The sequence below is a fragment of the Ovis aries genome, chromosome 5 (genome assembly GCF_016772045.2).
Source record: "Ovis aries strain OAR_USU_Benz2616 breed Rambouillet chromosome 5, ARS-UI_Ramb_v3.0, whole genome shotgun sequence".
Classification (NCBI taxonomy): Eukaryota; Metazoa; Chordata; class Mammalia; order Artiodactyla; family Bovidae; genus Ovis; species Ovis aries.
Window position 1 is genome coordinate 4506597 of NC_056058.1, and position 24240 is coordinate 4530836.

The following is a 24240-nucleotide window of genomic DNA, read 5'->3' on the forward strand; positions in this document are numbered from 1 at the left end:
CCACCACGCTTGCTGTGACTTGTTCCAATAGCCACAGGAAGACTAATGCAGTGTGATCCCATTTATGTGACCATGTAGAAAAGGGGCACCCGCAGGCCAGGACACAGATCGGAGGCCGGTGCGGGTAAGGGGAGAGTGAGAGTCTGCTGGGCCCGCGGAAATTCCCGCAGAAAGGAGGGGGGCCGTCCGGTGCTGGCCGTGTCGATTTGCTCATCCAGGAAGAGCAAAACAAATGCATGGCAGGGCCAGGGCCGGTTAACAGGTGATTTACATCCGTCTCTCTAATCCCTAAGGTGTCTTAAATTTTTTCCCCTAAGCTTTCTGTGTTCTTCCGTGACACACATTTTGACACAAATATTTGTTTGCTGGCAACCAGCATGGGTCCTGATTTACACCTGGCTCCCGACCAGAATCCCTTTTTTCTTGTCTTCGGTGTCCCTTCACTCAGTGGTGAATGTTGTGCCCTCCTCCCAGCTAAAGGAAGGAGCTGCTGTGAGCCCTGGTGTTGGCCTGCCGCGCCCTTGTTCTCTGCCCTCAGCCAGGAGTGTAGAATCTGTGTGTCCACTCAGGTTTCCCAGCCTGGCCCTGAGCTGGCCTCACCGACTGCACTGAGCTGGGGCTGCATCCCAGGCCTTTCTTCCTGCCTGTGGTTCACAGGAAGGCCCCCGTCTTGGTCCCCGACGCCACAGTCTAAACTCTCCACGGCCTTGCCATCCCCTTGGAACCTGCCAGGAAGCCACAGGAAGGATTCCTGAAAGGCATTTCTCAATCGCCTCGGCTTTACTGGAAATGGGTGTGTGGGGTGGTGGGCAGTTGCCAGGAGGTTAGCAGCTAGGCCTTGTCTCAGGACTTAACCTCCCCTTTGCTGGCCGCACGCTGCCCAGGGGAAGGAGCATCCCAGCTCTGAAGAATCAGCTCAGGGACTTCTTTGTGCTTCTTGTCATTGGAAAGACAAACTCTTCAAGGAGAGGCAGAAGCCTTCACCTTCATCACTTTGTGCAGGCACCTCTGAGTTACGAGGGCCTCAGGCCACAGGGAAGGTGCTGCCTGGGCACGGTCAGCACCCCCCGGTGGGCAGTGGAGGACCCGGAGGGCGGTGTTGGGTACCACTCCCCACGCTCAGTCAGCCCTGAGCGTCCCGCCGCTGTGTCCAGCTGTGCCCTGAGTGCAGCACTCCTTCCGCCTCGCCCCCTTTCTCCCTGAGGACACACTGGTCTGTGCTCACAGACAGGACCCTGCCCCCGGCTGCTCTGTGTGCCACTGAGGGGTGGGCGGGACTTGTACTAAGGCACGTCTTACCGGAAACTCCCTTTCACCTGGGAGTGTTCTGGGGTTGATGCGACAGGGCTGAGAAGAGCAACTGCCCCCTGGCTGAGACTCAGTCTCACCCTCTAAGCTGTGACCTGTCTTCTCTCAGCTTTGCCCGGTGCCCTCGCCTCCCCATTTTTGGTTTCTTTGGTTTTGATAGAACATCTTTAGAATAAGCCCAGGTGTCTTTTCATCTTGCCCGTGGCTTTTCTCAGTCACTGTGATATCAAGAGATACGGACGTGTGTGTTTCAGACATCGCCTCTGTGCAGCTCCCTTGAGAGCACCCTTGCTGGGACTGGTTCAGGTAGTGTCCACACAGAGCCACTCGGGACAGCCACGTCAGTCTGGTGGCTTACAGCACTCTGCTCTTCTTTCCCTGGAGGCACTCTTCTGTCGAAGAAGCTAGCTCATTGGTCCCGTGGAATTTCCCATGTTCTGCTCTGCCAATCGCTGTCCTCGTTGCTTTCCGCCCGGCTGGCTCAGGGCTTCTCGGCCTTGGCTCCACCGGCGTCTGGGGCTGGGTGACTGGGTGGTGGGGCCGCACTGCAGTCTGCTGGGCAGGGTCTTCTGTCAGATGCCAGGAGCAGCGCCCCACAACCAAGTGCTGACATGCAAATGTGTCTCTGGACATGGCAGAGTCACCCAGTGAGGCCCACAAGCGTAACTGGATGCCTTACGCACTGCGCTTCCTGCAAACTGGTCGCTAGACCTGGAGGTGGGTTTCGTAAGCCACTTCCTGTTGCTTCACCCTCGAAGCCTTCTTCATGGGGAGAGGAGGGGATTTCGGCCATCAAGTTCCTCCTCACCCTCTCCTTGCCCCATCTTAGGCAAGAGGAGTCTAAAGCCAGTGCTCACGCCTCCCTGCCCCCCACCCTGGGCCCATCTGTTTCTCTGCCTGGCACTGTCCTCTGCCCACCCCGTATTTTTTTACATCCATCAACATCTTTATGACATGGGTTTCTTCATCCAAGTCGTACGGGGTATCCTGGGTGCCATGTGACCTCGGGTTGTGGACACCCCCTGCCCTGCTTTGTGGAGGCCTTCCCACTGCTGAGCCCTGCCAAGCCTCCCAACTTAGCCCTAGCCCTGGCTCCTAGCCGCACCTTGGCACGTGGAGTGCCACTGGCCCCGAGAAGCCAGTGGTTTTATCCCCCCTGCACTGCTAATGGGAATGGTGTCCTGCCACTCGGGGTGCTGACAGGGCCCGTGTGGGGGCCAGTGCTTGCTGCTCAGGTGATGCCACGATGGACAGCTTGGCCCCGGAGGAGTGTGTGGCCTGTGAGCCTGCGGTGAGCGGTGTGAGCCCTCAGAGGGTCTGAGGAGACTCCGCGTGTCGTGTGTAACACTGCCAGCCTGAGGCATAGCCCGTGCAGGTGCCGAGAGTGAGAGGCGTGGGATGGGCTGTGTTGAGCCTGGGTTGGGGTGTCGCGGGAATTACGTTACCTGCCTGCTTGCTGGTCTGGGGCTGACCCGAAAGCTGCCCACAGGGAGACAGGGAAATGAGCAGTCTTGGTCCACAGACCTGCAGGGGAGGTGACAGGGTGGTGGGGCACCCGAACAGGCAGCGTGTCCCTGACTCTGCGCTGTCAGCCCCTGACGCGGAAGGAAAGGGCCATGTTTGCCTGGTGAGCCCATGCGCCCCGGGGGCCAGGCTGGGCAGGTCCGGAGGGTGCCCCCGCTGCTGGTGTAAGGACACCACCGAGGTGGGCTCTGCCTGCTTCCTCCGAAGAGCCTGGTGGTGCATTTCCCTTCGGGGGCACAAGCCCAGGGGAGTGCTGCCCCTGGCACCGCGGCCGTGCTCTACACCGTGCCTTCTCATCCACAGCCGCGGTCTCAGCCCCCCCCGCTGCCTGCATCCAGCTCAGTGTCTCAGCTGAGCCTCCTCATGCCGTGTGCGCTCTGCCTTCAGCCTGAAGGCTTGGGCAGTACCCCTTGAGCGCAGGAACAGGAAAGTGATCCAGTCAGGCCGGAAGTGTCGCATTCAGCGTGTCCAGCAGGCAAATATTCAAGGCTGAGGTGCAAGGACATCAGGGTCAGCTCTGGCACCTGGAGACCACACCCTCTGGTTAACTTCCGGCCAAGGGTCAGAGGTGTCAGGGCCTGGGACCGTCTGCTGCCATCCCCTCCGCCCCCATCCTTGCACCCGGTTGCCACCTGTTCAGTGCTCACGTGCCAATCCCGCACGTCGTTACCGTTATTTACACCTTAACCTGTCGTGCCTTTTACAGAAGCATCCTGAGAAAGACATCTTTCATGTTCATACATGCTCACCGTAGCCCAGCCTTCGTCATCCTCTGTGCAGATCTGCCTGCCCATCTGGGGTCACCATCCGTTCTTCCTCGAGAGCTTCCAGAACCTTCCTCATGGTGCAGAGGTGCTGCAGGCAGAGCCTGTCCGCCTTTGAGCCAGCCTTGCTGTTGCCTTATCTTTGCACTGTCTGGGGTGTCGGGCTGGTGCTCTTCTTTCCTCCATGCTTTGCAGATGTCTGCTGTGGTCTCAGAGCGTCTTCTCTTGGCTTCTCCGAAGGTGGTGCCTCAGTCAGCTGCTGCACTAATTTGCAAGGTGTGTTGCCATGGGGCGCTTTCTTTTCCTGCTGGAGTTTTTAAAATCTGTGGGTTTATAGTCTTTGTCACATTTGGAGGTTTGAGGCCATTATTTCTTTGGATACCATGGCCTTGGGAGTCCAGTTATATGTATAATGGATTTCTTAGTACTGTCCAGCAGTTGACCAAGGCTTTGTTCCTTTTCCTAATAGATTTTTTCCTGTGTGATTCATTTTGGATAGATTTCTGTTGCCTTGTCATCAGATTCACTGACCTCTTCTTCCACAGTGTCTAATATTAATCCCACTCAGTACCTCAAGACACTGTGTTTCTCAGCTCAGGGAGTTCTGTGTGGCTCTGGAGCTCTGATGCTTCCTGTTCTTCTTTGCATCAGTTCAAGTTTCCCTTCAAGCTCTCGAGCATTGTAAGTTTAGGATAGTTGCCCTAAGTGAAACCCTTGTCTGATAATGCCGTCTCCTCTGTCCTTCTGGGTGTGTTTGCGTTGCCTGATGCTTCGCACATTTTTCTACAGCTTCCATCTGAAGGCTTTTGGTCTGGGGTACTGAGTGTTGCAGAGTCCATGTGCTGGATTTGGTTGTCTTTTCTTAGAGCCTGACAGTCCTGGCTGCTGACGGGCAGTTTGGTTAGCGGTGGATCAGCTGATCTTGGGGAAGCTTGCTTTTGAAATTCCTTAGTAAGAGGAGTGAGAGAAGCCCTTAAATGAGGGCTCGTTTAGCTCTGCTGCTGACTGGGGTGCAGGGAAGCCTCCTCTGGGCTGGCTGTGGATGGCATCTCCTGCCCCCCAGGCTTGGGCCCCCACTGCAGGGGGAGTCCTGAGGCCTTCCTCTGCAGCAGCTCAGGCCCCGTGCTGGTGCCAGGAGCAGTCTCTCTGCATCATCTCTCCTTCGTGGGCCTCTGCCCGCACTCCTGGTTCCATCAGACTCCCCAGCCCATGGTCCAGAGGCTTCTCTAGGCAGTGAGCCCAGCAGCCTCAAGAGGCTCCCTTGGCCCTTTCACTTCTTGCAGGCGGGTCTGGCCGGTGCTGCCCGTGTTCACTTTGAGAGCCCGCTTGTGTGTTCTGTCCAGCACCCTAGCTGTCACCAGTGGACGGCTTGTCTGGCCCTGGCATGGGTGCCTGCCTGGGAGGAGGCTGAGAAGATTCAGCAGGACTGCTCTCTGTCCGTTTGCTCTTCCATCCATCCAGTGAGTATCTCCTGGGCGTGGGTGTCCCATCATGGCCTCCCTGGGGTGGAAAGACCTGCCCCTCGGAGTGGAGGGCGTGCATCACTGACCTAAACACAGAAATCTCCAGATAAAAGGTTGGAGGTGACTGCAGCTGTGTCTTCCTGGGGTCAGCTTCCAAGTCCTCCTCTGAGAAAAGGAGGCTGCGAGTGTGTGTACCATCCCTGCAGAGAACCTTGGAGGTGACAGGTGGAGTTGGCTCCTGGCCCTGTGTGGGTTTGGGCACATCCTTTGACCTTTTCTGATCCTTGAGGTGTGTAGAGTTTAGCGATAACAAGCCTAAAATGCAGCTCTCAGCCTGGGACCCGCAGGCCATGCCCCTGGAGCCATGTGCCCTGGTCCCAGGGTGCCCCCACTCAGGATGGTTCTGGGGGTCCAAGCCTTTACTGGCTGTGGAGGCTTAAGTCGAGGGAGGTGCAGGCGGGCTGTTTCTCAGGGATCCTAGGCCTTTGGCTTTCAGGGTCCTGCCTGTAGGAATTTGGAAGTTGTTGGCGTGGGGCCTTGAGGCTGCTCTGCCCAGGGTTTTCCAGAGCCTTCAGGAGCGGCCAGCGTCAGACCTGCAGCCGCTCCTGCCCCCACTGGCCCACTGGCCAGCTGCCTGTGATGGTGGATTGTGTGTCCTGAGCATACCCAGTGGGCACCCAGCACCCTCCCATGTGAGAGTCCCCATTGGCAACCACCGCAGCTTGCTGGTTGGCGCAGGAAGAAACCCAGGTGGTCCTGCCCTGCCTGGTGTAACAGCGGAGGGAGGAAATGGGGCCACGTTCCCGGGGCTGGGAGCCCCCTCTGACAGTGTGACCGACCCATATGGCAGAGGGGCCCATGGCACTTGAGGTTCCCCTTAGCCTACCTGGCCCACTTGGAACGTGACTCAGAGGGAAGGGAGAAAGCTGGTAAGTTATCACGCAGCCAGCTTCCTTTCAGTAGGTTCTTGGAGGTAATAGGGCTGGATGCACTTTGAGTCATTCAGATGAAGTGTATTTGCTTCACAGTAAATATCTGTAAACTTTGGTTTGACAAAATAAAAGCCTGGAACTTCCCTGGTGTTCCATTGGCTAAGACAGTGCTTCCAGTGCAAGGGGCCTGGGTTCAACCCCTGGTCAGGGAACTAGACATGTCACATGCCACAGTGAAGATGGAAGCTCCTGAGTGCTGCAGTGGAGAGCTGGTGCAGCCGGATAAATCGACATTCAGAAAGGAGAGGAGAAAGCTTACTGTGGTCTAGAACAGACCCCATCTTCACAGCAAAACAGTAGGTGCCAAAGGCCACTTTGGTCGATGCTGAAGACACACAAGTAATTTTAGTACATTTTAGAACTCTTCAGGACATTTTCTTTTCTTGTAACAGTTTTAATTTTGTTCTGCTTCATTAAAATGTCATTGGGCCCCCAAGCCTGAGAGTCTGTGACAGGTGGGATGGTCACGTGCCGGTGCGAAGGGCACTCCAAAAGCAGAGGCTCCTGCAACCCTTGGAGAGGCGGCCCGGCCGGTGCCAGCGCTGCCTCCTGGAAACCTGGCTGGGGGAGCGCAGTGGTGAGCAGGCAGCTCACTGACAGGCACCCCGGGTGGAACGGTCCACACAGGAGGGGAAGGCTGTCGCCCCCAGGACCGAGGATGAGGGCCACAGCCAGCGGCGCTAGCCCAGATGCTGAGGCTGGGCCCTCTGGTGCCAGCAGGTGTGTTCTGACTGCTGTTGAGCAGCAAGGGCTGAGTGCCATTAGAATGCACCTCGGGAGGGGAAATGCCCTGGTGGACCAATGGTTTCAACTCCATGCTTCCACTGCTGAGGGCCCAGCCGCAGCCCCTGGTTGGAGAACTGAGATCCCACAAGCCTCTGGCTGCAGCCGATCAGCCAATCAACGAACAGACAGACAAGCACATACCTCAGGGGAATTCCCTGGTGGTCGAGTCGTTGTGAAGTGAAAATGTCATGCTTTCACTGCCCAAAGTGTGGGTTCCATCTTTGGTCAGGGAGCTAGGATCCCATAAGCCATGGGGCACGGCCGAAAATAAGAATGCGCCTCGGTCAGTGACCAAGTGGCGCTGACTCCTCCTCTCGTTCTGAGATCCTCCGCACGGGGCTCCTGTCCTCTGCCTGCCACGGGGCTGGTGTAATTTAGGTTTCTGCGTGGGGTCCCTTTTGCTAGTGGCTGTAGGCAGGTGACTTGAGTGTGGCGGTCACTCGTGTGTGTGTGTGTGTGTGTATGCACGATGGGATGAGTGAATTGCTCTGTTGTTGACAGGACTGACCTGGCCTGGTCCTCGAGCCTAGTTCTGCGATGAAAGTCAGGAGACCCAGGGACGCACACTGGAGACCAGCCGTCTTGGCATCGCGGTCCTTTTAGCTTGAGCTTTTAGCCTTGGCCAGCTTCCCTACAGTATAACTCGCAGTGCCCTGGGTGAGTGAATGACGAGGCGTGCGGCAGTGAGCCCTGGGCTGGGTTCTGGCTGGAGGGGTCTGGGCTGAGGGTGTAAGGGACCAGGTTCTGCGAGCCCTTCGCTTCTGTGGCGCCCCATGTCTGCTGCAAATCTGCACCTGCTGCTCCCCAGCCAGAGCGGCCTGCCCCTTGGCTTTCGGGGCCAGGTGACGGCGGTAGAGACTCCGTAAGGGTGGGGGGCAGCTCTGCCCTGGTGCTGTCGGCTGCCCTCTCACGTCCTGTCCTGCCGTCTCCCTTCCGTTCACTTTACATCACTGTCGACTGACACTGGTTAAGAGACCAGGGGCTCCCCACGCCTATTCAGTAATTCTCTGTATGCTCAGGTTATGTTCCTCAAAGCCCACAGGAGGCTGCGGAGTGCCCTAGGGGCCATTTACAACCCATAGAACTTACGCCCATTTTAGGTGTAGAGTCAGTGTTAACACTCCGCCTGAGACGTTCCCGCCAGCCCCACTTGCAGGCACTCACAGTTGTGCTCTGTTAGTTTGGCCTTTTCTGGAAATTTACATAGGTGGGGTCATCCATTGTATCGCGTTCTATATTGGGCTTCTCTCTTTTAGCTGGTGGCTTTAAGGTTCGTCCGTGTCCTGTCCATTGGGGAGTCATTCGTTTTGATTTCTAGGTAGTATTTTGTTTCTCTGCCAACTGATGGACATTTGGGTTATTGGCTATTTTTTGAATGTTGTTTAGTCACTAAGTCCTGTCTGACTCTTTGCCGCCTCATGGACTGTAGCCCGTCAGGCTTTTCTGTCCATGGGGTTTCCCAGGCAAGAATGCTGGAGTGGGTCGCCATTTCCTCCTCCAGGGGGTCTTCCCGGCCCAGGGGTGGAACCTGTGTCTCCTGCCCTGGCAGGTGGAGTCTCCACTGCTGAGCCACCGGGGAAGTAGAGTGTCTCTGCTCCGCACGCTTGCGTCTGTTTTTGTGCGCTCCTGCGTTTTCATTTCTCTCGGGTATATCCCTCGGAATTGGAATTGGTGGGTCACGTGATGACTGTGTTAACCCTTTTAAGAAGCCGCCCCGGGACTCCCCTGGTGGCTCAGTGGTTAAGAGTCTGCCTTTCTGTGCAGGGGATGTGGGTTCAGTCCCTGGTCAGGGGACTGGGATTCCACATGCTGTGGAACAGCTGCGCCCATGTGTCGCAGATACTGAGCCCGTGCGCCACAGCTAGTCTGTGCCCTGCAGCAGAGGCCCTGTGTGCCGCAGCTAGGGCCTGGCACAGCCGAGGTGATGGGTGCTGGAATACCTGCCGGACTTCTCTGCCGGACCCTGTATGCTCCCACCAGTGAGGGGTGAGGGTTCGGGCTGTCATCTTTCCTCTCTTGGCTATCCCAGTAGGCACATGCGCAGTCTGCACCTCACTGACGAGACGCAGCTGCTCCCGCGCTTACTGGCCACCTGCAGATCTTCTTCTGGGCCTCTGTCTTTAACCTAGTTCCCAGCAAAGGCTGCTTAAATGTTGCAGCTCCAAGGGCCCAGCTAGACAGGACCCCCCTGGTGCCGCCCCTCTCTCTAATCCTGTGGACTGCATTCCAGGCAGCAGTCTGACCATGGTTTAGGGGGCAGGTCATCTGGTCTTGAGCTTGCTGTGAAGGGAGCCTGGCCCCTGTCTCAGCAACGCAGTAGCCCTTTGCACCTGCAGGGGCTGGAGGACATGCTGTATCTGCCCACCTGGCAGTGAGGCGTGATGTGTGTGGGGTGGGGGCTTCCCCAGGGGCCCAGTGGTCATGGCTCCATCTTCCAGTGCACAGTGCGTGGGCTCGGTCCTCACTGTAGGGGGCACGGGTCAGGGGCTAAGGCCCAAAAACTAAAATAAATCCTTACATTCTTTCTCACATTAAAAAAAATTTTTTTTTAATGTTTCAGTCTTTCTCAAATTAAAAAAAGTGTGGCTGACTTCTGGGGTGTCTGATTCCGGGGAGGTGAGTGCTGGAGCTGAGTGTGACCGCTCAGGTCTGCTCCAGGTGCGTGAGTGAAGTCCTTGGAGACTCTTGGCCAAAGGGGAGGCCCCTGTAAGCCGAGCAGGGTGAGCGTGTGGCCCCCATGGTCCAGGCTGGCTGAGCGCGGTCCCCCTCACCTGTGGACAGCTGCTCAGTGGTCTGACAGGTCATAGGTACTGAGAGGCCAGCCCGCCCGCTGCTTGGCTCTCCCCCGTGTGTGCAGCTGCTCTGCCCACCCAGGGCCCACGGCGGGCCTGACATTCTGGGTGCAGAGCAGACAGGCAGTCACTGCAGACTGGACCTGGGGTCCAGGTGGGGGGCCCCCCTTACGCCTGGGGGTGCTGGGGCGGAGGCCTGAGAGGTGGGCTCTGTTGGAGATGGGCGAGCCCAAGATCTAGGCTGCCACGTGGAGGAAAGCTGAGGAGAACCACAGGCCCAGAGGCTGATTTGGGCCCTGTGGGTTTGAGGATGGAGGGGAGGGGGTCGTCGTGACGAACCAGCACCACCCTGTGGGGTGAGGTATGCTACCCAGAAAGTGTCAAGGGCCCGGGGTAAATGAGAAAGAGAAGTGTGACCCTCCATCTGGATCCGTGTTCTTTCTAAAATTCCACCAGAAGGCTGATCTCCGAATAGCTGAAGCTTAAATTAGTAGTTTTTTGGTGTAATTTTTTCCTGTGACATTTGGGAATTCCGCCGCCCCAAGCACAGGGACAAGCTGCCCTGAAGCTCTGACGTGGGAGCTGGGCCGGCGTTGGGCTGGGTCCTGTCAGGGCCTTGGGGCGGAGGGCATCGCCCCATCAGCCTGCCTCCTGGCGGGCCCTGCTCGCCCCTGCAGTTCCGCTCCGCGTGGAGCGCCTCTGAGGCGGCACAGCCTGGGCTGGTGCCAGTTTGCGGGAGGATGGGGAAGCGCTGCGCGTTGCCTCTCGTGTACCTTCAACCCTGGCCGCTGGGCCATCTGAGGAGCTCTTACCGATGCGTCAGAACCCTGCTCTGGTAGCTTTTCCTGTCATTTTCAACACGCGTAGTCTATTCCTCTCACCCCTCCTGAAAACACTGTCTTTATCCTGCTCCTTGTATGACTGGGAAATGAGTCTTTGGATTTCCAGGTATCTTTTTTCTTTTCCTCATACTTTAAACTTTTTATTTAGCTGATGAATAATGTTGTGGTAATTTCAGGTGAACGGTGAAGGGACTCAGCCATACATAAACGTGTTCCAGATATCGTCATTGACATGTTCCCATTTTGCTCTTTTGCAGGATTCTGTTTCACTGAGACCTTCGATTCGATTTCAGGGAAGTCAAGGGGTAAGTCTTTTTTTGGTCTTAATCATACTTATTTAGAATTGTGGCTTGCTGGGCACAGCAGCCCGTTGGGAGCAGTGTTTTGGCCCCATCCCCCTCTGTGCCAGACAGGGCCCTCTGCCGAGCCACGGTCTGCCTCTGGTCGTCTCCAGGCTGGGGCCACATCAGCAGGCCCTCTGTGGGCTGAAGGCAGCTCTTCTGTCCAGCAGTTCCCGAGTTTCCCACTTCCTGTCGTTGCCAAACTCATGTTCTGACTTGATCTTTGTGCTGATTGGAAAGTATGCCCCCCGAGCCCAAGTGAACCTGGAAATGTGCCCGCCCCCAAGGGCAGGGCGCTGCTCTCTGTCGGTGGACCTAGGACCACAGGTATTTAGCTTTTTAGTACCGGGAGGTATAGAAACTCAATACTCCAGGTTTTTCATGAAAGATACTTGATCATAAATGACCATCTTACAGAAAAATTGAGGAATGGGAGAAAGGGCGCGTTGTCCATAATCCTTGCAACCCAGGTCCTAGGACCCGCATATCAGTCCACCCACTAAAGATGATTTGGAACACTTTGGTTTTTTTTCCTAATCTTTATTGCAAGTCTTTTTTTTTCCCTTTAAATCTGAAGAGTTGCCACACACATCTAAGTCAGTTTCCACCTGATAGCCTGCTGGCTTCTTCCAGAAGCAGGGAGACCTGTAGGTCTCACCCCAGGCAGGGTGCTCCAGAGAGATGGAGCCCTGAGATACATGTCTGCAAGTGCAGACGGCGATACCAAGAGCTCTATTGCAAGATGTTGACTCACAGGCTTGTGGGGCTGATGAGTCTGAATTCCATGGGGCAAGCAGGAAGCTGGCCCCGAGGTTCATGGGCAAGCTTCTTCCTGATCAGGGAAGCCTCAGTTTCCCTAAGGCCTTCCACTGATTGTATGAGGCCTGCCCAGACCTGGTCGTGCAGTCACTAGAGGCTGTGGCCTGGCCAGGGGAACACCGTCACACCAAGACCAGTCAGGGTCAGTGAGATGCCCTTAAAGGCCCCAGGGCACACGCCCTGCCCTGTGCCTTCTCTGGGGCTTCCATACCTTCTTTGGCCCTGGCCACCTGCTTCTCCTTTATCCCCTGAGATGTTTCCCCAAGGGGCAGGGCCCGCTGGGCTTGCTGCCAGACTGGCCTAATGGCGCCCTCTTGTGGCCTGTGGTCACAGTGTGCCCTCAGCAGCTGTGGGAAGATGAGGAAGCCAGGGCACAGATTGCTGTTCTTTTATCCATGAGCAATGCTTCCTAGTCAGCAAGACACCACTGGGATGCTCGCAGAAGCACTGGGAGGGTCTCCTGGGCTTTACACTGTGTCGCCGGAATCCCTGTGCCAAACTTAAGAGCCACATCCATTCAAGAAAGGGTCCCTGCCTCCGAACTGAGAATTATGCTTTGCCCACATTTTTTTCCTCTGGGCATTCTCATGTGTCGTGGACTTCCTAGAAGGTTCTGAGGGTGTGGAGGCCGTGTGCTGCAGCTAGCAGCAAGCCAGGCCGTGAGTCTCCTGTAAGAGGCTCTTCCCTGGGTGGGACCGTGTGAGGACTGGAGGAGGCCTGTTCTTTCCCAGTTCACTGTGAAGGACCAGGCGCTCGGTCTGCCCCTGGTGACCTCTGGGCCTTGTCCTTCTCCTGGGTTTTGATAGACCGTGACCGTTCCTTCCGGCCAGGTGTGCGAGGCCTGGCCTGGGGCAGGTGCACATCGGATGCTGTCGCGGTCACTTGGAGCAGCGGGGGAGGAGGCCAGGCCCTCGCTCTCTGCTCCCTGTTCTCCTGGTCGTACCCTCCAGCCTCGAGGTTGGAAGCGGCAGGAGGTGGGCGGGCCGGGTTGGCCCAGCTCGGTCAGCACCCCTGGTGCCTGTGCTGACTGCATGTTCTGGACCCTGGGTAGGCTGGCAGGGCCTGCTTCCCAGAGGCCCATGATGCTGGCGGACTGAAGACTGAGACCTTCTTTGCTCCTTCCCTCAGGGACCTCGGCCAGGTCTCCCTCTGGTTGTTGGCCTCCCCGCCCAGGAGAGGGGCCTCGCACCTAAGGGCTGGACGCAGGTTAACATGGCCTTAGGAGGGGCTTCCTGGTGGCCCAGTGGCTGAGACTCAGCGCTCCCAATGCAGGGGGCCTGGTTTCCATCCCTGGTTGGGGAACTAAATCCCACATGCCTCAACTAAGAGTTTGCATGTCACAAGTGAAGACCCTGCCTGCCGCAGCAGAGATCCCAGGTGCCACAGCTGGGCCTGTGAGGCCCTGCACAGCCAACAAAGTAAACCATGGCCCAAGGAGGAGCAGAGCCCCTCTGCGGTCCAGAACACGCTCGCTCGGGTCCTGGCCCTGGTCCCCCGCGGTGTGAATGCAGCCCAGCTGGCGTAGGGCCTCGTGTCCCCTAGCTCCCAGGGTGGGAGTCAGGGCCGGCCTGGCTTCTGCCCCACCCGTGCCGGGAGTGCTGCGAGGCCTGGCCGTGGTGGTGTGTGGCTAGGCCCTGGTGCTGGCCGCTTCCTGGGGGTGACCGCATGGCACCCTGTGGCATGCCCAGCATCGGCGTGCTGCGGAGCAAAGCACTCACCTTTGTTTCGTGGGCCGTGTCCGTGCGTGTGTGTGTGTTCTCTGCTCTCTCTCAGACGCTGGGGAGGCTGCCCTGGGCCCCTCTGCCATCAGGGGTCACTTGAGCTCTCACTCCCTGACAGCTGGTGAAGCAACAGCTTCTCGAGGGGAAGAGCAAACCCCCTCGTGGGCCAGGCCCCCACCCCGAACTCCTCAGCTGATGAGGACAGAGAGGGAGGGGTTGGGGTCCAGGGCCATGTGAGGCCTTCCTGTGTGCTGCAGCGGGGCCCAAAGGTGGTTTCTGGAACGAGCGTTGACGGCCCTGGTCAGACGCTGTGACCAGCGCCTGTCTGCAGTCCCGGCGCTGGCTCTGCAGGAGTCCGTAGGGCCGGCCCGCGCTTGAGCCCAGGGCTGCCCCTTTGCTGTGAGGCGGGAATGACCTGGAAGCCTGGGAAGTGGTGGGCAGGGGCCGAGTGTGCTCCCCCTCCCTGTCCACAGTGCGGGGGCAGCTCTCAGAAAGGAAGGAGGTGCTCAGAAAGCACCTGGGTTTGGGGCTGAGGACGTGGGCCGTCCAGTGGGCAGAAGAGGCTGCTTTGCTCTTGGAAGGCCTCCTCAGCCATCCAAGGTGTTGCTCACTTGGCGTCTGACGCCGTGGGACCCCCTGGGCTGTAGCCCGGCAGCTTTTCTATCAGTGGGATTTCCTGGGCGAGAATCCTGGAGTAGGTTGCCATATCCTCCTCCAGAGGATCTTCCTGACCGTGCAGCCGTGCAGTAGTAACACTTGATCCAAAATATATTTTATGCTGAAGGTTCCCTGAAAATAAAGATAATGAAACGCGTGTCCCCTGAAAACCCTCTGGTCAGAGTTGGCGAAGCGGTGCTTGGCTCCTGTGTGCCCCGTTCGGTCTTGCTCTCTCCTGAAGAGAGGATTCCAGGTGCGCCCCCACTGTTTCTTCCTGCCCACAGCCTGCTCGGGGCTCCATTCGTCTCTCTGAAGCCCCCACTTGCACTGCAGACACATTAGGCCCCGTGTACGTGGGGTTAGGGCTGCCAGCCTGACTTGGGACGAATTTCAAAGGGGCTTGACCTGCCCACGGTGGAGCCAGCGCCCTCCTGAGCCTCAGGGCTGGACGTCGGCCACTCGGTCCTCCGGGCGGGACACGGCTGTTTGGAGGGCCAGGGCTGCCCGTGCGTCTTCGCACTCAGGCACACCCATGAGTCTGCGGCACCTTCCTCGGCCTCCTCATACCAGAAGTCGGGGCTGGCATCAGATGCACAAAACCTGCCCTGCCCAGGCCCACTGCGGCCCCGTGGGGGCCCCTAGGGGAGCCAAGGCTCAGTCCAGAAGACTGCGGAGCAGAGGCCAAATTTCAGAACGCGGGGCACGCTCTCTGCCATCACAGAGAAAGCCAGGTGTCCTGGGCCTTCGTGCCCAGTGGGCTGGTTTCCCTCACTGGTTCCCAGGGACTGGTAGCCATTAACCAGCGTCATAACAGCCCGTTAACCAGAGGATTCCGTGTGCTCTGGTGCCAGAGCTGGGGAGGGGCTGGGGCTTCAGGACTGCTGTGGCAGGCTCCACGCAGGCCTTCCCCTCCCTGTCTTGTGGCCCCAGTGGCTGCACAGACCCTCCTCTGGGCGCTGGGCTATGCTCCCCCGACCCAAGGATTTTGAAAGGGCCGATACCCATATGGATAAGTCCTCACTGGGCTGAAGAATCACAGCCCAGATCCCCCACGCCCCCGCCCAGAGAGGAGCATGTGGTGTCGGGACCTAGACTGTACCCCTCTCCTTTGCTCTCCCCAACGGGGGCTGTGGCAGGCAGGCAGGCAGCCGCTGCCCTCTGAGCAGGTGGAGATGGGAAAGCGTTGCCGGGGGAGGCTGGGTCTCTGCCAGAGCCAGCACGTGGTGAGGGAGAGGCTCAGGGTCGGGCGTGGGGAGGAGCCGCGTATCAGGGCTCAGGCTCCATCAGGGGCACTTTTGCTTTTGCTGATGTCATGGGGCACACTCTTCCCGCTGTGTTCTGGGTAGCTGCGTCAGTGTGTACCTGCCTGTGGTGCCCATGGGGGGCCTCTCCCGTGGTGACCCTCAGGAGCATCTGGGCACTGGGTGTCCAGTTACTTCCATAATGGAGAGTGGAAGTCCCGTCTGCCCGGGAGTGTGTACTGACGGTGCAGGGTGGCTGCCAGTGCTGGACAGTGCGATGCTGCCCGTGGACTCCAGTGCGCGTGTGTGTGCGTGTGTGTGTGTGTGCGCGCGCACGCATAGGTGTTTTCCTGCCCAAGGTGAGTCACAGCAGGCAGTCCAGGTTTATAGTACAAACACGCTTGCCAAGCGTCAGCTGCCTCGTCCCCTTTGTGACCCTTACAGCAGCGTGTGTGTGTGGAGATCAGGGTCTGTGTAGCTGGCCAGGGCTGACGTGGTGCCCTGCTGGTCTCCCTGCCACTGGCTGCGCGTCCTGACCTGGCCCTCTGCCACCTGCCGTGTGCACAGGGGGATGCTGGAGGACCGGGAGAGCACGCTGGGCAGCACCAGCTGCGGGGCGGGGAGCTGGGGGACGGCGTGATCGTCAGCCCAAGGTCGTCTGCAGTCCCTGGACAGCCGCCGCAGACTGCCCCTCTCCCCCAGGCCAGGCTCTTCTGTCCCGAGCGGCTGGGCCTGGGGGCCGCGCTCTGATGCCTCGGCTCTCCCTGCACGAGGAGGGAGTCTCTCCTTGCAGCAGAGACTGGCTGTGCGTGGAGGGGCTTCCACGGCATCTGGAGCCAATCCTGGGCTGCGTGCCCTTCCAGCTTCCCTCGAGGGTCTCCACACCCCCCGAGGGCTGGGGCTGGGGAGCTGCTGCTCTTGCTGTGGCCGGAGCTTCGTGTCCTTGATCACACAGACTCAACTCAGGCCGAGTTGGCTGTGTTCGCGTGTAACAGCCGGGCACCGGGCAGGAGGCGTTCAGCCCAGGGTCGCGTGGTATCCAGCGCCGATGGGGCGTGCTGTGTCCTCACGTCGCCTCAGAGGAGGCGGCCTCGGCTCGGCCTGTGGAGGTGGCACAACAGCCCAGGGACAGCTTTCTGCCCCCTTAGCCCTGGTGCTGCCCCTTGTCGACCGTTCATGACTCCTCCCGGCGTGTCTCCCTAACTGTGACAAGCCCCGGTGCTCCAGCCCAGGGCGGACCTTAAGGCTGGTCTCCTCTGGCGACAGGGCTCTGGAGGCCGTGCCCGGCCTGCCCAGGGGCTGGCAGCTGGAGCGTGAGGTTTTCCTGTCTGTGTTTCTCAGCAGCTGCTGGCCGTTGCCCATGTGGGCAGGGGGCCAGAGGGTCGGCCTGGAATAAAGTGACCTCTGGGTTTGCTGCCCTGCGCTGAGCCCTGCACCTCAGCCAGGACTGATGCCACTGACGGCGAGGCCGTCTGTCTTTCCTCTCCGGCAGCTGTGGCTTTGCCTAGTTAGGCTGCAGCGGTGCCATCTGCCTTCAGGGTTAGGTGAACCATGTGTACACAGCCCGTGTCGTGGTCGGTGGGGGCAAGTGCTGCCCATCTGTGAGCCCCTCGAGGCCTGTGCCTGTATGCCTGCCTTCTTCCCAGACACCCAGGTGGAGGGTGGCTCTGGCCTGGAGGACGTGGAGAGGGAGAAGGGGGTATGTGTGCCAGGGTATCTCGGCCGAGCGTGCCAGCCCGCTCCTGACGCCCACCCGTCTTGGCCCAGCTCAGCTTTCCGGGTTGTCTCGAGCCCGGTCTGCCCAGGTTGGAGTGGGCCCCTGCCTCCGGCTGTGTGCTGAGGGATCGTGCTCCTTAGCCCGCGGTGCCACTGCTGCAGATACGGGAAACCGCACCCCCGCCCGGGACCCACCAGCAGCCCGGCCGTGGGGACAGGCTGGTCTGTCACTGACGGAGACCAAGGGGGTGCGTTCACATATCGCCAGGGATGGGCCAGGATTGCGTGCTGGCGCAGCCGGTGGGCCCCCCAGTGACACCCCATCTCCGTGCAGCACATCTCCATCCCCCAGCCCGACTGCCCCGCGGAGGCGCGGACCTTCTCCTTCTACCTCTCCAACATCGGCCGCGACAGCCCCCAGGGCAGCTTCGACTGCATCCAGCAGTACGTCTCCAGGTGAGCCTTGCCCGGCCGCCCCAGCTCTCACAGCGGCCAGGCCCGCCTGCCGTGGCCCCCGCTTGTGGCGTCCCCCGCGCCAGCCCGCCCTGCGGATGTTCTCCCCACCTCCAGCCCCAGCTCTGCTTCTCAGGTGAACCGTCCTGGCTCTTACAGTGTGTCTAGGGTGCAGGTATGGGTCCTGGCGTGCCCCCTCCTGCCCAGGAACCTAGGCTCCCTTGCTTCTTCCAGGTCAAGATGCGCCTTGCAGAAACCCTGTTGCCCAAGTCAGCACCAGACCCGTTTCCTAGCCGGGAGGGGCGGGCGGGCGGGCGGGGGCGGCCCCGAGGCTGCCTCTCCGGTCACCCCAGCGGTTCACCTCACCTTCTGGCCTGCTCTCTTGCAGCCATGGGGATGTCCACCTGGACTGCCTGGGCAGCATCCAGGACAAGATCACAGTGTGCGCCACTGACGACTCCTACCAGAAGGCGCGGCAGAGCCTGGCGCAGGCTGAGGAGGAGACGCGCAGTCGAGGTGCCATCGTCATCAAGCCCGGAGGCCGTTACCTGGGTAAGGCTTGGGGGGTGGGGCTTCACCCGTGGGGGTCTTGTGCCTGCTGGGCAGATGTCAGGAGAGCTGGCGAGTCTCAGGGCCCGTCAGGAGCAGGAACAGGAGTGGTGGGCTGACAGAGGCCAGGGGAGCCGGGTCCTTCTTGGGTGGTGTCTGCTGCATTCTGAATCCAGGATGGACTAGAGGGCCTGAGAATTACAGGAATTCTGAATCCCAGGGCCCCTTCCCCAGGCTCTAGCCTCAGGTACGTCTGCCCCTCACCATGCATGAAGCCAGAGCTTCAGCCTGTACTTCAGTGGCCACCCCTGCCCTCACCTGCCCAGGTGTCTCTTTCCCATGGCTGACCTGGCCAGCGCACAGTGCAGATGGCAAGATGCACTCTGCTGCGGGCAGCCTGCTGCTGTGTCGGGGCCAGCGAGGGACCATGGGGTGGAGACCTGGAAGGAAGCGCGTTGATCCCTGTTTCCAGGACCTTCCACCCCCTCAGCATCTGCTTGGAAACAATTTCAGAGAAATTGAGACACTGACCACGTTAAAAGTGCGGAGAGAAGTACTGTTTGTTTAGAAAGCTCCACAGTGCTGCCTCAGTCTTCCCACCTCTGGATGTAGACGGAGTTTCCAGTGAATTCACTGTCAGGCAGAAAAGGCCCGAGAGAGGCATGAAGCAGAGGAGAACTTGATGGCTTTTGGAGTTCTTTTTCTCCTTTAAGAAGAGCACGCAGTCTCCCTTGCCTAGCGGTGGGGCCGGCTCTGGATGAAGCCCTAGGTGGCACTGGTCCTCCTGGCAGCACGTGGCCCTGGTGGGCATGGCAGTGTGCGCCCGGGGAGCCTGGGCTCCGGGCTGCCAGCTGCCCAGGAGGAGGCAGCCAGGATCCCGAAGGGCTGCAGCTACCTGCTCGGCCTTACAATCCAGATACAGACATCTGTACCCATTTTAATAAGTTTTGGGTGGGTTTTTAGCCAGAATTTATCTTACTGTTCCACTTAGGATACAGTGAAGGCTCTTACTGCTCTCTGGCCTCAGAGGCCACAGACATGCAGTCCTGGCTGTGCCAGGCCTCTCCCCGCCCTATGCCATCAGGTTCTCTGGGGACGAAGTCTGGCCCTGCAGGTTCTAAAAGCCCTCCTCCTTGTGTTCATTTGACAAGTCAGAGTTGAGGGATATGTGCAAAAGACAGTTGTCGTGGAGAGCTTTGTGGCCCAAGGGTTTAAGACCTGCACTGACTTGGCTCAGAGGTCCTCCTTCCTGCGGTGGCAGGGGCGTTGTCCAAGGTGCAGTGAGCAACTTTGGATGGAAGCCCCCTCCGCCAAGAGGACCCCTCACACGTCTCTGTTTGCACCAGGAGGGTGGGAGAGAGGCCTGCGGCCCCTGGGGCTCCGAGCACAGGCAGGTCTGCCCAAGTGGCCTGACACTTTTATTTCTCTTTGGTCATAAAAGAGCACAGTGGGGCCCAGGGGGGCAGCAGAGAGCCGGGCACTGCAGGCTCCGGGCTGCTGCTCCTGCCGTCCCGGGACTCCCTTCTGACCATCAGCCCCCTTCCCCCACAGGGGCCAGGGGTTCGGATGAAGTTAGTTAAGGCTCTCAGCCCACTTCTGAGACTGGGGACCCCGCAAGTGCCCTGTGATCTGCTCGTGGTCAGCAGGTGGCGCTCTCACTGGACGAGTGGGGCTGCACGAGGCTTAAGATGCCTTGGGCTTGGTGAGAGCTCGGCACTGTCGGCCGTGGGCCATCCGTGGGTGTACGTGTGCTCGCTCAGGAACATGCCATCCGCTCCAGGCAGGGGGACACAGCGACCACCCCTCAGCCCTTCCCGTCCCTGACACCTGGCTCTTACTGTAGGCAAGAAGGTTCAGTTTCGGAAGCCAGCCCCGGGGGCAGTGGATGCTGTGCCCTCCCGGAAGCGGGCAACCCCGATCAACCCGGCCAGCGCCATCAAGAAGTGCAGCGCTGGCAGCGCCGGCGGGGGCAGCGGGGTGGCTCAGCGGCCCGTCCGGGACCGCGTGCTGCACCTGCTGGCCCTGAGGCCCTACCGGAAGGCCGAGCTGCTGCTGCGGCTGCAGAAGGATGGGCTGGCGCAGGCGGACAAGGACGCGCTGGACGGCCTCCTCCAGCAGGTGCGTGCTGCCCGGGCCGGGGCGTGGGGCACTTACCGTTCAGGGCTCGTCTCCTCACATCTGTGGGCTCACAGGCAGTGGGCGTAGCACGGGGGACCCAGGACTTAAGATGCACAAGGCTTTCGGAATTGAGTGAAGCCTGGGGGATCCGCAAGCGCAAGTTAGCAAGAACTCAGGCTTCATATCAGGTGGGTCTCCTTGTGGCTTATCGGCTGTGGCACTAGGCAAGGGGCTTCATGTCTGGACTCTCAGGCTTCTGTCTGTGGCTGGGAAGTGACTACAGCACCTCTCTTTGGGGTCAAGAGGTAATCAGGCAGGAACACGGCGCCAGCAGGCAGAGCCTGCTGTTAAACAGCCAGGACTTTGGAGCGACAGCGCTGGTCCCAGAGCTGCCCTGGAGGAGGCAGCTCACGGACTCCTGAGAGGGTCGGTGGCTCGCTCCCGATTCACCGCCTTAGCTGGGCCACGTGCATGTCGCTTGGCCGTGAAGTGGAAACAGGCCACCTCAGAGCTCTGCTGCTGTGAGGACCCACAGCCAGCAGCAGTCACGCCAGTGTCCTGGGAGGAGCTGTGGCCTGCCCCAGACACTCTGGGCTCTTGGGTGCTGCCTCCTGTGGTCGAAAGTTGACGCCATGACCATCCGGAACTGTATCTGAAGAGTTTCCACGCATTTCTGAGGATTTCTGATTGACTGAGTTCTCCTGTGGGCGCCTTGCTGCCAGAGTGCAGTCCGAGGCTGGGGTGACCACACCTTTGGTAGGAGAACATCGCTGTGGCTTTCGTCCCCCCGTGCTCGGACTGGCATCCCCATGTCATCACCACCCCCCAGCGAGTTCAGGGTGCAGGGCAGGGGTGAAGAGGGAAGAGGGGCCTGGGGGACCAGCCCCGCACTCCTAGCCCGAGTGCTGATCTGGGGTTGGGCCTGCCCCACAGGGCAGGTGCCTCCCCTCCCCTTCACCATGGAGAAGCCCCCTGTGTCCTGAGAGTGGAGGTGCTCCCCGGAGCCTTCGTTTCCATCAGGGGCTCCTCCATGTACTCACTGGTGGCCTTTGTGCAAACTTGGCTTCCTGAGCCGCCGCCCCCCACGTGGAGGTTGTGCTGGCGAGGACTGAGTGGCAGTGTTTCTCCCGGCAAGCTCCGGAGTCAGCTCAGGGCCTAGAGAAGACAGATACAGTATTCTGTAGTCCAGGAGTTTTCTTGGGGCTTGCTAGAGCATCCAGAAAACTCTGGAACCAAGAAGAATATTTCCCAGGGTGCTCATTTCCTTGGAAAGTCACGTGTTGCCTTACCCTTGGGAAATTGGGGGAAGCACTCGGGAGGCCCTTTCCCTGGGGCCTCCCTTCCCACAGCTGCCTCCTGCACCATAGGGTGACTGAGGCAGAGCTAAGGGAGCTGGGCAGGGTCGTCAGCCGTGAGCCGAGACTGAGGGCACGGGTGACAGCCATGCCTGTCCCGGCCGGTGCCTGGAGCGAGAATCACCGTCCAGCCAGGTCCTTAGCCCCTGGGGTGGCCATTCTGAAAAGCGCCCTTGCTCCTGCTCTCCAGTCTTGTTCTGTTCAGGCCCAGAGTGAAAAAGCAGCACGTGCAGAATGTGAACCTTGGCCGACCTAGCATTTGATGGCGCCTGAGATTTACCCACTGAGTGACGCTTAGACGCCAGGGACGCCAGGGGCGCCAGGCTTAGTCCTCTGGGGAGAGGGGCTGACGGGGCTGACCTGGGTCTGCCCAGGGCACCTGCTTCACTTTTAACCGCCAAGGTGTTCTCATTGTTCCTGGTCCTTTCCTGGGGCCAGAGAGGCATCGTGCTGGGTGCCAGCTTCCCCAGCCAACTTGGGTTTGGCAGCTCCCCGAGGCGGCCCAGGCAGTGTCTTGCACTAGAGCGCTAGAGCATCCTGGGTGCCTGCTCTGATTTCTCCCATTCTCTGGTTTCCTGTCCCATCTGCCTTGAGCTTCTGTGTTTGCTAGCAGACTTGTTCTCCCCAGCAGTTGTGGGAGGGGCACTGGGACCCCACCAGCATGAGGATAGGAAGGTATAGGGGGCTGCATCTCACTAAGGATGCTCATTTCCCAGCCCTCTCACCCCCCACCCAGTGACTCTGATGAGCAGCACTGTGCAAAAGACACCTCCTCTTTCACTTTTGTGAAAACATCCGGAGAGAAGATTTGAGGCATTCCACCTTCCTGGTGGGAGTTTGGATGGGTGGGTGGCTCTTCTGGAGAGCATTTTAGCAAAGCATCTCAGAAGCCATAAAAATGTTCAGAGTCTTTGACCCACTAATCCCACTTCTGGGAAGCGAGCCGAAGAGAACCATCACCAGCATGGAAAACCTGCACAAGTGACATCTGTTTATGCTCCAGAGAAGCTGGAAACAGAGTCCGCGTCCAACAAAGGAGAAGGGGTTGAGCGAATCACAGTGCAGCCTCTTGGTGGAATATTACTCAACCATTAAAAAATGCTCTTTGGGGAAACTGCCATGACGTGGAGGATAAATTGATAGTCTCAGTTGTAGTGAAAAACAGCAGCTGCCCTGGCAATCACACAGCTCCGCACGCGCATTCTGGGGATCATGGTGCCTGACAAGACACTTAGGAGAGTGCCCTCTGCGAGTCAGGGGCCTGAATTCCATCAAGCACATTAGGCAAATGTTCTAAAAGCATCTTTGCACAGAGTCTTGAAGACGAACTCAGCTTGTGTTAAGCAGAAGCAGCAGGGCTGGCTGCTTGCAGGGGAGGCGGGCTCGGCTTGGGCCCTGACGGCACCCCTCCCGCAGCTGCCCCCCTCGGCTGGCTCTGCCGCAGGGGCTGCGGGTTTGGGAGCGTGCGCCTCAGGCTGCCGTCGCAGAGCACCGTGGCCTGGGCGGGTTAGGCACCACAGGCCCAGCACGCAGCTCTGGAGACCGGGAGGCCCAGGATGAGGGCACCGGGAGGTTGGGTGTCTGGTGAGGTCCTGCGTTCTGTCTTCTCGTGGTCATCCAGGGAGGGGTGAGGAAACTCTGGATTCTCTTTTATAAAGACACCTGGGCTTCTCTGGTGAATCAGCGGTAGAGACTCTGCCTGCCAGTCCGGAAGACAAGGTTCAGTCCCTGATCCAGGCAGATCCCCCGTGCTGCAGAGCAGCCAAGCTGCTGTGACACTGCTCTTGAGCCCGTGCTCGCGCGCCTGGAAGCCGCGCCTGCTGAAGCCCGAGAGCCCTAGGGTTTGTGCTCTGCGGCAGAAGCCAGCACGATGAGAAGCCGCACACTGCAGCCAGGAAGTGGCCCCCAACTTGCCACGTCTGGAGAAATCTCCCAGCAGCAAAGACCCAGCACAGCCTCTCCCCCCAAAAACAGACACTCCCTCCTGGGGGCTCCACCCTCATGACCTCATCACCTCCCAAAGGCCTCGCCTCCTAATACTGTCGCCTTAGGTTAGCAGGGGGTCAGACTTAACGTGAATTTGTGGAGGAGAAAAATGGTTCAGTCCATAGCAGGGGGATGGGCTGCTGATGGAGTCTTGGGAGTGTAGATGGCAGCGCCCCCTTGTGGAGCCAGCCTGGCCTCCAGCAGCATCTGGGCCTGCTGCTCTGACCCTTCGGCACCCCAAGGGCCGCCGTCCCGGCCTGCAGAGGGGTTGGGGGCCCGAGTCTTGGCTTGGGGCAGAAGGGCTGTCCTCTTTCCCCTTTAACGCCCGTCTCCGCCTCTCCCCGCGCCGCCCCCCTGAATGCTTGCATGGTCTCCTCTGTCTCTCGGGCTGTACACGAGGTGCCCCTGGCTCTGTCTTGCAGGTGGCCAACGTGAATGCCAAGGATGGCACGTGCACCCTGAAGGACTGTGTGTACAAGGACGTGCAGAAGGACTGGCCTGGCTACTCGGAGGGGGACCAGCAGTTGCTGAAGCGGATGCTCATCCGGTAACACTGCCGCCCCGTCCAGCAACGAGTCCCGTCCCCGGGCCTGGGGCTCGCCTCATCTCCACGAGGCTGGGGCGGCCTCCCGTGGCACCACAGCCCACAGGCCCCGCAGGCAGGATGGAGGGGGTCTGTGGAGACTGCCTGGGTAGCCCACCGTGGCCTCCTGTAGGGAAAAGGCGAGCCTTGCTGAGTAGGGTGGAGGGCCTGAGTCTCTGTGTTGAACATGAGAACTTCAGGACAGAAGACCCCAAAGCAGCAGTTCTGCT

General features: G+C 59.4%; 1 protein-coding gene across 3 annotated transcripts in view; it reads left to right on the plus strand.

Annotated features, from left to right (window-relative positions):
* ELL (elongation factor for RNA polymerase II) overlaps positions 1-24240 on the plus strand; it is a 77301-nt gene that overhangs the window by 37540 nt on the left and 15521 nt on the right. For 2 of the 3 annotated variants that reach the window (XM_027969398.3, XM_042249613.1), the window contains exons 2-6: positions 10729-10776; positions 17301-17422; positions 17808-17971; positions 19812-20086; positions 23850-23974. In XM_027969398.3, the coding sequence (XP_027825199.1) occupies positions 10729-10776; positions 17301-17422; positions 17808-17971; positions 19812-20086; positions 23850-23974 (734 nt within the window). Of the gene's footprint in view, positions 1-4879; positions 5057-10728; positions 10777-17300; positions 17423-17807; positions 17972-19811; positions 20087-23849; positions 23975-24240 lie in introns of all 3 variants that reach the window. The other variant, XM_042249612.2, reaches the window with a different exon arrangement.